Source organism: Arvicola amphibius, chromosome 18 (assembly GCF_903992535.2).
Source record: "Arvicola amphibius chromosome 18, mArvAmp1.2, whole genome shotgun sequence".
Lineage (NCBI taxonomy): Eukaryota > Metazoa > Chordata > Mammalia > Rodentia > Cricetidae > Arvicola > Arvicola amphibius.
In genome coordinates, this window is record NC_052064.1 from 22,800,395 (window position 1) to 22,818,141 (window position 17,747).

A 17,747-nucleotide genomic window follows, 5' to 3' on the forward strand; every position below is an offset into this window, starting at 1 on the left:
GTTTGTGGTTAGGTTAGTCACAACCATTTAACGTAAATATTTTTAAATGAAATATAAGATAATAGGTCTCATAATTAAGAAATTATGAACCCACATTAGATTTGGGGGCCTGAAATAGTACTTTCCTAGTGGTATAAGTTGCAAATTAGAGGATTTGTTATTTTTAAAGGATTATTTTTTAAAGTGATGTTAAACATGTATCTTAAGTAATTAACAAGTGCCGAGAGGGGAGCAATTAGTCTTCCTTATGGATGAACCCCCTAATGAGTTATCCAGTACTTGTCCCTGAGAACATAGACAAAGAAATATCACTAAATGGAATCAGTAGGTTGTACCTATGTATTAATCCATTTATATACAGATGTAACAGTAACAATTAAAGAAAAAAGGCCATGGGTTTGGGAGGGAGGGAGGGAATTATATGGAATATATATGGGAGGAATTGGAGGGAGGAGGGGAAGAGAGTAAATGGTGTTACTGTATTTTCATTTTTAAAATACAAATCAAGAAGATGTGCAGTATAGGTGAATTTTACAATGAGTCAACATCAGGACACTGGTGAGAAAGGGGCTGTCCACCCACCATACCACCACCGCAGAGCTGGGGCAGTTTTCAGTTGAGTCATGCACTCTGCTTCCCAGCTGGCCGTATGCTCATGGATAGCCTTGATAAAAAAGTTTCTGATACTCTTGTTCAAGCTATCTCTTTAATGTTGCTGCCGGATTTGTTTATGCCGAGGGTCTTTGCCACACTTCTTCCCTCTTCAATTCTGTATTCAGCACCTCGCTCTCTCTCTTACAAAAAGAAAAAGGAAAAAAAAAGGGAAACTGTAAGTTTATCCTTGGTGAGTCTTTTGTTCGGGTTCCCTCAGCAATAACCTAGTACCTCATGCCTTACCTCTGCTCTTTCAGTGGCTCTTATGGGGGGGAAATGCAATGGAGTGTTGATGTAGTAGGGCTCCCTCTTTCCAGCCTCTTGCCTAGAGTATCACAGTAAATGAATAAAGGTTCAACTATAGCTTTGATGTCAGCTTGTTGAGTTAATTAGCAACTAGAGAATCTGACACCCGGAGAGAGCACAGCTCTTGACAGGAAGTGTCCATGACAGAAGAGTGACTCCCAAAGTCTTGATACTCAGACCCCGTTTACTATGCTACTTGCCTGCTATATGACCTCCAGTTTCTATGAGGTCCTTGTTAACTTCTTTTCCATCTCCAGAATGTCTTACCATGGGGAACTCCTTACTTTCAGGATGGGCAGAGAGCTGGAGTCACTTTAGCTGTGCTTCTGAGCTTACAGAGTTTTATATCTTACAACCTATGGGCATTACTTCTATGAAAATGCAAACATTGCTATACTTACAAAGTCTGTAAGATTACTAAAATGAATACTAACACTAGAAAATTCTCCAATCACTAACTATTCCCCAGAATGTCTCCCATGTCCATGACTGTTCATGTTAGTGAGCAGTCCCGTCACTGAGACCCTAAAACACATCGCAGGCTTTCACAGTTTATTCTCTACTGTCTTCTTCCGAAGTCCTGGTGGTTCCAAAATTCTGTTTAAAACTCTGAATATATGACAATATTTCAATGAAAAATGATCAGCGAGAACTCATACAGATATTCATCTTCAGCGGGGTTTTGAAATGTCCACAAAACTCTTTCCCTAAGCATCTTCTTTCATGCTCTTCACTCTCTCCAAGCCTCCTTGCTCCTCCTTAGCGTGTTTCTCCTTCTGTTTTCCTCTTCGGCTGCCACACAGAGTGTCTGGTCACGTGCCACATGCATTTCTGAGACACCCTTCCTCTTTCTGGAGCACTAGCAACGATCCATCTCTGTCTAAGCATGTCTTCCATTTCTGTCGCTCCTGTCAACGCGTCTGGCTCCAGACCGTTGGCGGGAACACTAATACCACTGCCTGCTCAGGCCAGTCAGTGAGAGCAGCAAGCCAAGGCCTCGTGTGACTTAGTAAGCAGAAAACTTGCTATCCATTCCCTACTTAAAAAGATTCTTGTCGAATTTTCTGACAGAGTTGACAATGGTTTGTAAGTATACAAAAGCCCAACACACCTTGCCCATCAGTCTTGAACAGTGTTCACACTGCTGTTGCTATTTATTTTGACAACAAGTTTTTGTTGCTTTCTAAGTGAGCATTTGGTGTATTAGTCTGAACCACTAGAAACTATAGTTAACCACTTTTCATTTATACAGTGGTAGGTTATCTGACTCACCTCAGGACTGTGTTTGTATGTTTGTGTGTGTGTGTGTGTGTGTGTGTGTGTGTGTGTGTGTATATATATATATATATATATATATATATATATATATATATATATATATGACATTCTCAGTATAGTAATATGTGTGCATGGGCCATCACACTGATTCCTATCTTCGTTGCAGGCCGGCAGTGTCACGGTGAAATCTCCCTCCACTGACATCTTCGATATGGTTCCCTTTTCCCCAATATCACACCAGTCTCCAACGCCTACTCGCAATGGCACACAGCTCCCACCAGTACCTAGCAGATCTGCTGAAATCCGTAAGCGCTCTAAAAATATTCGTATTCTTGCTATTTGGGTGTGTTTTCCCTCTTCCACATTTTGTGAAAATAACGTAACAAGCCAACAGCTTTAATTATTGAAGGATTATGCTTTTATATAGGTTTCAAATTTGATTGATTCTATTTAACTTTATAACTGAGAAAAATTCTAAATGCATCTCCATTTGCAAGTTGAACCCTATATGAACAATAAGATTTTGATATAAGGCTATTTGAATCATAAAAAGTTCAACTGTGCATTTCTATTTATTTAATATCCTAACTGTTAAAAATAAGTAGGAGTCATCATGTACTCATTTGTAATATGCTTACTAGAGTAGTTTAGAAACCCTTGTTACAAGGCATTCATGTATCCTTAGTGGAAGAATATGTAAAGAGTGTATATAATATGATTTTTCTGTGTATACTGTTATTTAAAGGGATTGTCTTGATATATTAAATATTCAAAAACATCTTTTCTGATGTATATTCTACATATCTGTAAACAACATTGAAGTCTATCTTTGGAACATCAGAAAGCATCTAGTAGGCCTTCATTGTCCCGGCATATCTGATGTATGCCCTGTCACAGACTCTGAAGGAGTTATTCCAATAGCCAAGAATCAGTTATTCAAAGCACATGTATATTGGAAAAAAATATCAGTGTCATATTCCACCTTATTATGTATGAACTAAGACCTTTCTTCTTAAAATTTATTTAGTTTTAGAAACTCTCTTTTCTCTTTTTATAAACCTATCCAACTCCCTCCCCTCCTCCCACTCCCCCACCTTCCCCTCACCGCACTCCCCATCCACTCTGCAGAGAGGGTAAGACTTCCAATGGGGAGGTAAAAATACCTGACACATCAATTTGAGGTGGGACCAAGTCCCTCCCCTTTATATTTAGGCTGAGCAAGGTATCCCTCCAAAACGAATGGACTCCTAAAAGTCAGTTCAAGCACTAGGGATAATCCTGGTTTTGCTGCCAAAGGACACAAAGACTACCCCAACCATACATCTGTTACCCACATTCAGAGGGCTTAGTCTGGTCCTATTCAGGCTGCCTCGCTGTCAGTCCAGAGTCAGAGAGTTTCCCACTAGCTCAGGTCGGCTGTTTCTATGGAGATCCCCATCATGGTTTTGACCCCTATGCTCATATTATCGCTCCTCCCTCTCCTGGACTGGTCTCCAGAAGCTCGGCCAGTGCTTAGCTGGGGACCTCTGCATCTGCTTCCATCAGTTGTTGGATGAAGGTTCTATGATGACACTTAAGGTAGTCACCAATCTGATTATAAGGGAAGGCCAGTTCAGATGCCTTCCAACTATTGCTTAGAGTCTTAGCTGCGGTCACCTTTGTGGATTCTTGGGAATTTCTTTACTGTCAGGTTTCACACTAGCCCCATAATGGCTCCCACAATCAAGATATTCTCTTTGTTACTCTCCCTCTCTGTCCTTTCCCCATCTCAACTATCCTGTTCTCTCATGTTCTTCTATTCCTCCCTCCTCCTCCACCCACCCCACTCCCAATTTCTTCAAAATATTTTGTCTATTTCTCCTTCCCTGAGGGATCCATGTATATCTCTCTTAGGGTTTTCCTTGTTCCCCAGCTTCTCTGGGGTTGTAGACTATCGGCTGGTTATCCTTTCCTTTATATCTAACATTCCCTTATGAGTGAGTACACACTGTGTTTGTCTTTGTGGTCTGGGTTACCTTACTCAGGTTGTTTTTTTCTAGTACTATCTATTTGCCTGCAAATTTCAAGAAGTCATTTTTTACGACTGAGTAGTACTCCATTGTTTAAATATACCACATTTTCTTTACCCATTCTTTGGTTGAGGGGAATCTAGGTTGTTTTCAGGTTCTGACTATTATGAATAATGCAGATATGACCATAGTTCTGCAAATGACCTTGCGATATGACTAAGCATCCTTTGGGTATATGGTATTGTTGGATTATTGAGATAGATTGATTCCCAGTTTTCTGAGAAACAGCCATACTGATTTCCTAAGTTGCTGGACACGTTTGCACTTCTACCAGCAATAGAGAAGTGTTCCCCTTTCTCCTTATTCTCTCCAGCATAAGCTCTCCTCAGTGCTTTTGATTTTGGCCATTCTGACATGTATAAGATGGAATCTCAGAGTCATTTTGATTTGCATTTCCCTGATGGCTAAGAATGTTGAACAATTCCTTAAGTGTCTTTTGGCCATTTGAGATTCTTCTGTTGAGAATTCTCTGTTTAGATCAGAATCCCATTTTTAAAATTGGATTATTTGGAATTTTAATGTCTAGTTACTTGAGTTCTTTATATATTTTGGAGATCAGACCTCTGTCTGCTGTGGAGTTGGTGAAGATCTTTTCCCATTCTGTAGGCTGCTGTTTTGTTTTATTGACTGTGTCCTTTGCCTCAAAAAAGCTTCTCAATTTTAGGAGGTCCCATTTATTATTTGTTATGGGCTAAGACCTTTCACATGCAGTCCTAAAGTATTTGCAGAAGCCTATAGTGCATGATAGAAATAATGCAGTGCATGGTAGGAATGATGCAATCCATGCTAGGAATGAAGTAGGGCATGGAAGGAATGATGCAATGCATGGTAGGCATGATGCAGTGCATGGTAGAAATGGTGCAGTGCATGGAAGGAATGATGCAGTGCATGGTAGGCATGATACAGTAGGAATGATGCAGTGCATGGTAGGAACGATGCATTGTATGCTAAGAATAATGCAGTGCAAGGTAGGAATGATGCAGTTCACGGTAGGAATTGTGCAGTACATAGTAGGCATGATGCAGTGCATGGTAGGCATGATGCAGTACATGGTAGGCATGATGCAGTGCATGGTAGGAATGATGCAGTGCATGGTAGAAATGATGCAGTGCATGGTAGAAATGATGCAGTGCATAGTAAGCATGATGCAGTGCATGGTAGGAATGATGCACTGCATGGTAGGAATGATGCAGTGCATGGTAGGAATGATGCAGTGCATGGTAGGAATGATGCAGTGCATGGTAGGAATGATGCAGTGCATGGTAGGAATGATGCAGTGCATGACAGGAATGATGCAGTCTATGATAGAAATGTAGCCTTTTTGTTTCCTGTGTGGAACTTGGCAAAGTAGACTGCAAATGTCAATTAGTCAATGTATTTTTAATGACTATTTTTTTAAAAAAGAAAAACTGTCATTTTACTTTATATACCAATCCCAGTTTCCACCTCCCTCAAGTTTTATTTTAGCTATCTCTTACATATTAAATTAACCTCTTTCTACCAATCTATGTATCACCACGAGGCTGTGGCATACCAGTAAGATTCCAGCTTTTTTCTCCTTTGGAAGCTACAGGACATCTGACTGACTGCTCCTTCTTTCTCCCTGCATTCAGTTTAGTTTTTCTGCCATCTATATTCTGCCCTGCCTAGGCCAAATCAGCTTCTTTATTAGCCAGTGACAATAAAACATATTCATAGCATAAAGAGGGGAACCCCACATCAAAGATCAAATGTCCTGTTAAGCTTCCATACTTCCTAACTATTACAGGATCATATAGAGAAGCACAAAGCTTTTAAATTATAGTCCTGGTTTTGTTGTGTCTCAACCAATGTTTGATCATCTCACTTACCAAGTGTTTTCTTCTTCATAGAACGGGACCTTTTTGGAGCTGAACCTTTTGACCCATTTAACTGTGGAGCAGGGGACTTCCCTCCAGATATTCAGTCCAAATTAGATGAGATGCAGGTGACTATTTTAACAGATTGGACAAAATATTGTTTATTTCTTTTTCATATGGAGCAAAGAAAATGTTGGTACCAAAACTCTATCCCTTGTTGTTGCTTTAAAGGCTTATTTAAAGCAGTTAGACTAAAAATAATTACACTTACTCCTAAAGGCTATTACACATGTTGAGACTGTGTCTTTCTTTCTATTTATGAATGATTCAATATGCAAGGAAAGAAAATGCTTATTTTTTAATACAAAACTGACAGGATTATAAATTTTTAAGTCAAGAACTTAAAAGGCCACTGAAACGAAATTGTAAGATTTCGTTTCAGTCCTAATAGTTTCAAATTTCAAAACTGCAAAAAGGTTGAATGAAGGAAAATCTTTGAAAAGAAGCATTGTAACGGTGGCTCAAGACTCCTGGACTCCTGAGAAGGCAAACACCATTGGCAACTTCTTTAGGAATAAAGTCAAGTTGATTTTTTTTTTCTCTTTCTTTTTCTAAATTTTTCTATAAGCTGTAAGAAATTAGTTTCTAAAGCTTCATACATTGGGCGATGATAGAAAAAAACAGTCATCTTTATATTAGAATGAAGACTTCTCTTGATATTTTCACTTTACATTTGGATGAAATAATTGTGTCCCATTGTAGAGATGTCATAATTAATAGAATCCAAGCACCAGCTCCTGACTGAGATTAGAAGGCAGAGACACTAATGTGAGGAGGAGAATTGTTTCTGCTTGTTGTCCTGGATTCCCTTCCGGCTCCTTGTGCTTCACCACCCACAAATCAGAGTCTAGCTGGGCTCTAAAACTGGCAAACCCATGCCTTGCCCTGAGACAATAAATATAAACATCCTTCCATTTAGATCAATGGCATGCTGCCTGCCTTATTTTTCTAATTAATTTATATACATCTTTTTGTTCTAGATTTAATAATATGCCTGTATTTTAAAAAGGTCAAAATATTGAAAGCATGCCTTGATGTTTGCAAAGAATATATTAAAATTTCCAAAATGCAATCACTTATCATTCTCTTTTCCATAAAAAATATTTTGGAGCCTTAAAATTTACTAAATCATATCTTTTTTAAAAACTCTGAAAAAAATATTTTTAGTGACTGAGTCATATAATTTTTATGTAATTAGGAAACATCTTAACATCAACAAAGTTTACATTAAGAAGCTTAATCAAATAAAATGTATATAACATTTTGGGGTGAAACAAAGATCACTATGAAACTTCTGCTTATCTCAACGTGCATTTGTTGCATTGTGTCTGATGACAGTGAATTCTCACCTTTAGATCCCAATTACTTTGAATATTGCACTTAAATGTGGCTGGCTATTGAGACATAATGCTGTGTCCTCTCTGGAATTAATTACTTTCCTTTGTTGCCATCTGTGCTAATTTGAGCTATCTGAGACAATGCTTGCAGCACATGAGCCTGTGAACGGGCAGAAATGACTCTTCTCGGGGTGATGCAGATCATGAAGATTTTCCTGCAGGCCTTTTGTTCTTAGTACTAAACTTACAACCTCAGTAGGTTTTAAAGATAAGCCTTCAGACATTTGTAGCAACCCAGTTTGAGAAAATACAGATGTAATATTAATCTGGAATGTGATGCCTTGCATTTTGATGTTTCTAATACTTTCTTGATGTCTTTTTTATTCTCTTGCTTTCGTGGTGGGTAGCGCCAGAGATGGTTGGTATCTCATTTTCATTATTTAAAGAAATAACAATCTTTTTACGAGTTAAAATTTTTGTATTTACATATTTTGCTTAATAACGATTCAAACAAGTTTAATATGGATGTGTTAAAAGAGGTTTTATAACTTAGATCTTCAGGTTAATTTTTCAGTGACCGTCAACATTTCATTGTTCACCTTATTATATGTTTCTGTTAGTTCAAGACTTACTTGCTAGTCCACTTTAACTACACTTAGTAAAATCTTTCTTTCATTTTATTTTACAATGAATTTGTTATTAATTTAGCTATCCTAATTAATCTAATATACACATATAGCTGCTGTATCTTTATATGCTATATAAAAGGCTGTATGCTAGACTGTGAATGCTATAGGATGCTAATGTTAAGCCTCCTAGCTAACTACTTGGGGTTTTTTTTCTTTTTTACAGAGGATTAAAACTGAATTATTCCTAAGAGTTACAGTACAAACTTTGAAACTCTAGGGATATTTTGAGCATGTAAGATTTAAAGCGTAAATGTTAAACCACATGTCATTTCAGATAGTTGGGCAACTTAATATATATTTGAAATGAATTATGTAGTTGTTTGATCTGACATAATTTAAACCTCATAACATGTATCTCTGTTAGGCAAAGGAATAAGGTAGTATTAATAACCAGAAACATATTCCATGAATTATAATAATGAATTACAGAGTTGAAGGGAAAATTCAGTGGGTAAAATGCTAGCCATGCAGATGTGAGAATCTTAGTCTCAGAACCCATAAAGAGGCGGGGTAATCTCATCACTAGGGAAGCAAAGGCAGGTGGTTTCCTGGGGCTTATTGACCAGCATAGCCTAATTAGGAGTTTCAAAGCCAGTGAAAGGCCCTGTTTCAAAGGACATGGAAGACATTCCTGGAAAACAATGCCTAAGCTTGATCTTTGGCTGTATATAAATAAATGTACATGCTTGTATATGAACACCACACTTACACACACACATACATCTGTGCGCTCATGATTATGCAAACACACACATGAACACATATACACATGCATATGGCAATGTAATATGTTTAAAAACAGTGGCAAGTCTATAAATAAAAGAGTTATATACAAATATCAAGTCAACTGTTTAAAAACTGGGGACCCTATGTATAAATTAAATATAAGCAGTTCTTCCATGCACATATCTCAAGGAGGTTGGTGGCATTCCTGGGGAACGATGCCCAAAATTGGTCTCTAGATTTCATATGTATCAACATACGTGTGCATGCAAACCAGTGAATACACATGCACTGACATGTATGTATGTAATTGCAGGAACGGATGAATGACTGAGAGACTAACCACTCATCTTATGAATAATAAACCCTCACTCACAAAAAGGTCACAGTTGGCTAACCCACTTGTGAATGTGTTCTGCATAATCAAAGCAAACATTCTATAATTTAAAAAGTCTGTAAGTGTCATTTTAACTGGAAATTCAAATTTTTAAAATAAACAGTATTGAGTGAAAATCTTGAGAAACAAGCAGTCTAATGCTTATTAGACCAAGGTTAGTTTATAACAGAATCTCTTTGGGGAGTAATTTGATACTACTGTATACACTTATATTTTCCGTGTTATTTAAAACAGGAACAAAAAATTATAAATATGTTGAATTTTATGCATGAAATTATGCTCTTGGCCTTATTCATGATTGTAAGGTCATGGAAATTAATTGAGTCTATAAAGACTAGTAGTGTGTCATAGTCAGAATAAATTAGTTTTATGAGAAATAAAATGTAGGAAGTTAGCTCACTTGACAACAGCAGATTAGAAAATTATAGGTAACATACTCTGTGAAGGAAGGTTTCTGCTCTCATGAAACTTGAGCGCTCTGTAGGAACAGATAATGAAGCACTCACCTCAGTGTGTGAACACCTACTAGGAGTTCTCTTCCTACTAAGTACTGCCCTCTGTTTCATATGAAATACATATGAAATTTCATATGAGAATACAGCTCAGCAAAAGGTTTCATATGAACGTATGACCGATGTTTTAATTATATAATGATTATTTGTGATGTTAGCTAGTAATAATTATGCTAAATAAGTAAGCCTCATTTTTAATCAGAGGTTTAAAGATTGACGAGGAAGGTTCGAAATTCATCACACCGTGAAACAAAAATGGAACTGTTGTAGGGCAGTCTGTAAAAGTCCAGGGAGGTTTGGATGGGGTTAAGAAATAAGAAAGCCATGAGCCTACAAGATCTATTAGCTGATGGTTAGATTAGTCTGTCAGCACTGCAGGTGGAGCACAAGCAGATGCTTTCCCACGAGGGAGTGATGTGCACGTCACCTTTTTGTTTTGACTTTCTGTTTTTCCAGTACTGGTAGCTCTGATAACCTCCTTTTTCGGGAACAGGAAATTAATAACTGGTGAACTTTTATAGTGAATTGATAAAATTTTAAAGTATTGTGTGCTATCAAATTGTCATATCATATTATATCAACTACTTATCTGTTATCTATATGTCGTCTGTCATCAACTTTCCATCATCCATTATTCAAAATGTACTAAAAGATGACAGTGTATAGGTCTTCAGATAGCAACCAAAGATTTGATAAAAAAAGACCAGTGAGTAATATTTTCAGTACTCACTTTTAAAAGCATTTAATATTTATTGACAACTACACATACACATAGCCAATAGTTCTTATTATGATACAGGCTTTTTAAAATTATTAATAGCTGCTCTGACCTTTACCCTGTTGAATATAGTTTTCATCTAAATGGTGAGAAGAAGTTTTGGAAATCTTTTCAGTACTGATATTGCTATGTAGTGTGTGTGCAGTACACATAAAAAAGGGGGCCTCCGGGCATTGACTACATATGTGTTTACATTGCAATGTAGTGTGTGTGCAATATACATAAAGAAGTGGGTCTCCGGGCATTTACTACATATGTGTTTACATTGCTATGTAGTGTGTGTGCAGTACACATAAAGAAGGGGGTCTCCAGGCATTTACTACATATGTGTTTACATTGCTATGTAGTGTGTGTGCAGTACACATAAAGAAGGGGGTCTCTGGGCATTGACTACATATGTGTTTAGATTTTGAAAGCTCTTTTTTTCCTGCATATGGTAATGCTTACTTTCCCCAAGTATAAATGTATCTAAATGATAACCGCAAATGAAAGCCATCATGTACTATCATGATGACTCTCAAGGTAACCGACCATCTGACCTCTGTTTCCACTGATTAGCACATACCTATGTTCCTCTTTGTAAGTCAGCGTGCATAGATTTAGGGGCAAGATGATATTGGAGGAAGACTGGAGGAGCAGAGGCACCTTATACTGTAATTCTTTCTTTGAAAAATAGAAAGGAAGCCAGGCATAGTGGTGCATGCTTTTAATCTTAACACTTGGTAGGCACAGACAGGCAGATCTCTGAGTTTGAGGCCAGATTGGTCTAGAAAGTGAGTTTCTACAACTACACAGAGAAACCTTTGTCTTGAAAAACCAAACTAAATCAAGCCAAAAATAAAAAGAAGAAGAAGAAAAGAAAGTCAGAAAGACAGGCAGACCACGGTATATGCAGTACATAACACCTTTGCCATTAGCTTTGAATTACAAACCTTAGTTCAAATACATAAAACTTTGACACATTTTCTTTTAACATTCAATAATTAAATGACATCTAACCTTTTAAAGCATGCAAGGGAATCAGGAATCAAAGTAAAAACTGTTATATAATATGTGTGTGTGTGTCCATATATATTGTCAGCATATGTATATATATTGTCAAAACTGTCAGTATACGTATATATTTGCATATATATGAGATACAGATATCAACAATTATAAAAAAAAAAGAGGCCATGAATTTGAATGAGAGCAAGGAGGGAGATATGAGAGGTATTGGAGGAAGAAAAGGGAAGGGAGAAATGATGTAACTGTGTTATAATTTCAAACTAATTTCCAAGCAGAACTGATGGGCAACTTTCAGATGGTGCGGTGCTACTGTGCTGCTGCATTCTGTTTGGATGACAACACTGTCCTTCCAAAAGTGTTTTACCCAGCGTGTGGACTGTGGTAGCCAGATAGAAAATGCCAATAGTGCCAAGCTGCTTTGAACCCTTCCCAGAAGAAGGGCGTGACAAACAGCTCAGCAGTGAACAGCATGAACTGCTCTTCTAGAGGACCTGGGTTCAATTTCCAGCACACCCAGTGAATGTCTCACAACTATCCACTCTGGTTCCAGGGATGCAGTGCCCTCTTCTGGTTTTGTGGTACACACACACACACACACACACACACACACACACACACTCACACTTACACTTTTTTAAAAACTAGTAAAGAACTTAGGGTAAAATGGAATATTGAAAATGTCTGATACAAAAGAAATCGATAAATCATAGAACTACTTCATGTCTTAAATTGGCATTTTCTTCTGTTTCTCATACACTTTCAGTATATATACTTAAGACAGCAAAATGTCACTAAATATAAAAGAACTCATAGTTCTTTACATCTATGTAAAAATTTGATAAACCAAACTCTGTATTTATTGAGACATAGGAAGTTAATTTCTGTTCATGGTCTCTTTTGCTTGGTGATATGATTTTTCTTTTGCCATTACTGTTTCTACTAACAATTTTAACAATTTTATTCTGCTTTTACAGGAGGGGTTCAAAATGGGATTAACTCTTGAAGGAACGGTATTTTGTCTCGACCCGTTAGACAGCAGGTGCTGACGTCAAGAATGAATGATCCTGATTTATGCTTAGTTTGTTTATATGCATATATATCATTCATTATTTCAAGACAGTTATTATATCTGTGCCAATATATTTTTGAATATCTAAATGTTTTTAAATCTATTGAAGTAAAGGCCTCCTCATTCACTGTTGATTTATCTTTATTTTAAGTATAACTTAGTGTAATGTATATTGGATTTTTATGTTCCCTTCTGTGGTATGGGTGAATATGTAATTGAGAGAGAAGTTTACTCAGTATCTGCCTTGCCTGTGTTCTGATAATCATCGCCTTGAAATTTATGCTCATTCTCAAAGGCATTAGTTCATTATCCTAGTCCCCAAACCATACCTTGATATCTTTCAAATTTCTGAAGCAGGAGACCGGTATTAAGCTACACATGTTCTATTCTGATGCCAATAAACAGGCCACTAGTGATTAGATGGATGTCATTTCATATCTAAAATGTTCATCTCATTATGAAAATCAAAAGTTTAGCTATTATGCTGCAAGTTTACCAAATTCTAAAATAAGAATATAAGTTCTAATAGTATTATATAAAATATATTTAGAATATTAATAATTATTATATAATAACACCAGGCATTTAAGTTATATTATAAAAATGTTTATTTTGTCTTAAAAGTAACAATTGTGGGGAAAAGTGCTTCCCTGAAAAACTAAAAATTTTGTTTCTAGTGTCTTGTCATATTAATATAACATTAGGCCATCATTTGCTCTGGTATTTTTAAGAAATGAAGTTTTTGCTTTCTACAGATGCAATGCCTGTTGTCTATTTTTATTTTGCCTGTTATGTGGTATTTCTCTTACCGACCTTATGTCTCTATGCCACATTAGTTTGATACTTTAAATTTTCTGAGAGGTATTCTATTTAATTTTAAGAATATTTAACAAATTTCATTTTTGCTCTGTTAAAGTCAGAACCTGCTTCTCACAAAACTTTCTCATCAGCTTCATCTTGAATATGAGCAATAAAATTCTGTAGTGTTAATTCTGATACACTGATGAACCCCGACCTTTGAAAACATATGTTTCCAATATATTTGCCTAAGATGTAAAATACTAACAGTGGTAGTGTAGAAAAAAATATGGTCAAATTTCTAATTTGGTTTGTCACAATATAAGAAAATAAAGTAATGAAAATATGGGCTTGGTTGTAGGAAATTTATCAAAACTAAGTAGATTTTTACTCATGGAGTTTTATGCAGGTATTAAAGGTAACATTTCATTAGGAACAGAAATCAAATGTGCTTATGCAATACTATATTTGTACCACCATGCTCTACAGTATAGACAAGCCTTTCTATTTATGTTCTGTTAAACCTGCTAAGTCAAACCTGAATTAGAGGGTAGTATGCGTTTCATCAGGAAGTTTTTGCTGTTCTATTTGTCAGATAGTATTTTGGAATTTGTATAATGAGGATATTTAGAAGCCATATAAATGGCTTTTTTTAAACAGATAGAGTTTGTATTTTTATTGTTCTTTCAAAAGCTTTATGTACTAGTTATATATTTAGCAAACATTTAATATCAATTGTAACACGATAGAATACTAAGATGATATTTGCACACTTAAGATATGCTACTTATCAGTTTTTAATGGTGATCTGTTCTGCTAATGGCATGATCAAGTAGTACATAATTGGTCATTAATATGAACATTTACTTCACCAGTGAATTTTTATGAAGACATGATTGGAAATGGTATTTCTATGTAAACTCAATGATATGTTTGATTTTGCTGAGAATAAAAGATTTTAAATAAATTAAACTGTATGATATATTCATTTAATAATCTAAAAATACATCCTAAAACTACATATTTAATTTTTGTATTTAGTAGTTGGAACTGGGGAGAGAGAGAGAGAAAAAGAGAGAGAGAGAGAGAGAGAGAGAGAGAGAGAGAGAGAGTTTAACTTTTGACCTATTTTTCTCAGCCCACACATGTTTCAGTTTTACGAGTAAATCTCACTCAGTTGTGCAAACATGAACTTGTTGCTGATGATGGCAAAGGTCATGATTTGGTTCCTTTTACCAGAAGCATCTGATGCAATAACTGTATTACATAAACATCGCTTTTCAAAGCCAATTGTTCCTTTAGAGTGTCTTGGCTGACCATCTAAGTGTACCTGATAACGGGACTGTTGAACTATACTGTCAGGAATAATTTGTTGCTCTTCCAAACATAATGCTAAACATTTGAGGACACACGAGTGTCATATAAACTGCCTTTACACACTAAATTATGCACCAATTCATTCAACAAAATGCATTTACCAACACTTTATCTAACCTGTATATGTAATATAGGTGGGAAAATATCTAGGAAATTTGCTAATGTAGTATTTAGGTGACAGAATTTTTAACTTCCAATAAAAATAAAAGAAATATATGAATTAATAAGTGAGAAACAATGCATACATCAAAATAGCACATGAACCAATCACTTCCTTGGGAACATATACATTTGACTATGTTTAAATATGAGTGTCTAGCACTGGCTACTGGTGTTAGTCAAAAAAAAATCCCATGAACCAATCACTTCCCTGGGCTCATACACATTTGACTTTTTAAAAATATGAGTACCTTGCACTAACTACTGGTGCCAGATATCCCATGAGAGGTTTATCAGGACCAACAATAAAGATTGTTCTCCTTTATTTTTAGTCTTGCCACGTAGGCTGATGACCTGATTTAGATCTCATTTGAAGGAAGGAGCTGAGTCTCACAAGCTGTGTTCTTGACCACTACATGTATGCTTTGCACATGTGTGCTCGCCCCTACCCCACAGACAGATGCACACAAAAATGTAGAGTTACTTGTTAAACTATAAAGAACATTAACTGTAGAGTGGAAATTAACGCTGAGGTAGGTATTTTGACAATTTTACGATGTTTCTTTTCTGAAGGCTGCTACATTTTACTTTTTGTTATTTCCATAATTGAAAAATATTGGCTGCTAATCTTTTTCTGTGCCAGTATTTCCATCTATACCTCCAACTTCAATATTTACTAATGATATTGGGTTTCAGCCTCTGTTAAATTACTTGTTGAGTCTCAGACTGCATTTTAAATTTTGACAGCGAAATCTGACTCCACTCTGTGCGAGCAGTAAAGGGACTGCGGATATGATCAAGAGTGTATTAACCTCCACCCTCATGAGTTCTGTGAGAAGCGTCTCCTTCCTAGATAAGTCAAGACAAATCTTTGAAGTGTTTGTTCTTGAATTCCCATACAATGTACTGAACAGGATTCAGAGCACAAATTATTAATCATGGACAGCTTTTGATTATATGGTATTATCTAGCCACTGTGATACACCCTGGTTCCGAAATTCTATCAATGGAAGCACGTTAAATACAAACAAAGTGAAATTTCCTACTGAGGCAAAGACACTAATTCTTCATGTAAGCAACATTATCCAGATGTTTATTTAGAAATTCACTAGATATAGATGAAGGAAGGAAGATTGCCTTGCCATTTCTGTATCTTCTTTGCTACTGAACACAGCAGGTTGTACATGGGCATTCTATATAAGGCTTAATGATCTTTTTAACATGTCCTTGCTGATGATCTAGAGTCAAATTTCTTTTGCACACTTATATAAGAAATAACTTCGTGCTTTCTAAATAAATATTGGAGAAAATAACCATTTCTCCTCTCCAACAAAATCTTTGTAACGTTACTTTAACCTTCTCTCCTCTTTCTGTGAGATAAGGTCTCCCTGGCTGCCCTGGATCTCACTCCATTGGCCAGGCTGGCCTCGAGCCCACAGAAATCCATCTGCCTCCTCAGTGCTGGGATTAAAGACATACTCCACCACTCCTAGACATCACTTTAACTTTGAATGAACCAATAATTTTCTAAAGTAAGCACTTGATAATTGTCTGAAAGCATCTAACAACTCTCACGGAATTACAGGTCAAAGAATTCTGACCCAGTTGAGATACGAAAACACATGGATGGTTCTTTAGCTTCAGTGATTCTGAATACTCCCACATGAATGTTATGTAACTATTCGGCTTTCCTGTACTCAAAGAACTATTTGTTGGGCCTGTATATCAAATATTGATAACTTAAAGCTCAAATTTTAACTACGCTTGAATTCTGTATCCTGGACACACATTTTTTTTATTCCCATTGGCTGTAACTTTTTTTTTTTTTAAAGTTTTCTTCCCTTAACTTTTCACCATTCTCTTCAGCAGCAATTTCATGAGAACAAGCTGGGGACCTTCCAGTGGACTCCACCCTCTCCTCAGCCTGGCAAGGCTTTTCTGTTCTAGTCTGTTCCAAAGGTCACTTGTTCCAGTTGAAACTGTTATCCGGATGGCCTGGAAGCAATCCAGGTTTTGGTTCTTTCCCGCGAAGAAAGCCGAGACAGATGTTTGTCACTTGGCTACATTTTGGAAGGAAAGAAAAAAAAGTGAGAAGACTGTTCTGGCTGAATCTGCTAATGGCCAGAAGTACTGGTGCATGACGGAACCGCTGCCGTTTTCCAGTGTTTCATGTTGATTTTACTTTTCATACACTTTGGAAACCATTTGATTACTCTCAATGTCTAAGTAATTAGATAGTTATTGAATAGTATGTCAGAGTGTGCACAGAGATTGTAGCAAATACTCAGCACGTTCGAATCCCCACTTCATCCTCCCCAACACTCCATTTGCCATTCAGCCCGCCCTCTGTTTATTTTTACTCGCTGCTTTAATGGAAGATAAATTGAGTTTTACTAGACAGTGGCAGCCCAGAGGATAGGAAGTGACAGGTATTGAAGGACTAGTCATAAATCTTCGGAGATGTCAGCTTACACCTAACAGCCTGAGTGCATAAGCAGCTGACCCATTTCGTTTTCCGGATAAATTGGATCATTTGGGAGCCAGGGAAGTACTGGGAATGATAATTATAGGAAAGGATGTTTCAACAGTGACTACTCCTCAGATTCACTGTTTCATAGGATGTCCACAGATTTTTTTTTTTCGCCCATGTAAGAAAAATAATTGAAAAAGGAAATACCTGAAAATAATCTGGTCA

General features: G+C 36.5%; 1 protein-coding gene across 2 annotated transcripts in view; it reads left to right on the forward strand.

The window, feature by feature from the left end:
• Gulp1 (GULP PTB domain containing engulfment adaptor 1) overlaps positions 1 to 14,396 on the forward strand; it is a 231,620-nt gene extending 217,224 nt beyond the window's left edge. For both annotated transcript variants that reach the window (XM_038315378.1, XM_038315379.1), the window contains exons 9-11: positions 2,405 to 2,543; positions 6,179 to 6,273; positions 12,624 to 14,396. In XM_038315378.1, the coding sequence (XP_038171306.1) occupies positions 2,405 to 2,543; positions 6,179 to 6,273; positions 12,624 to 12,695 (306 nt within the window). In that variant the 3' untranslated portion in view covers positions 12,696 to 14,396. The remainder of the gene's footprint in view (positions 1 to 2,404; positions 2,544 to 6,178; positions 6,274 to 12,623) is intronic.
• Positions 14,397 to 17,747: the final 3,351 nt, after the last annotated feature.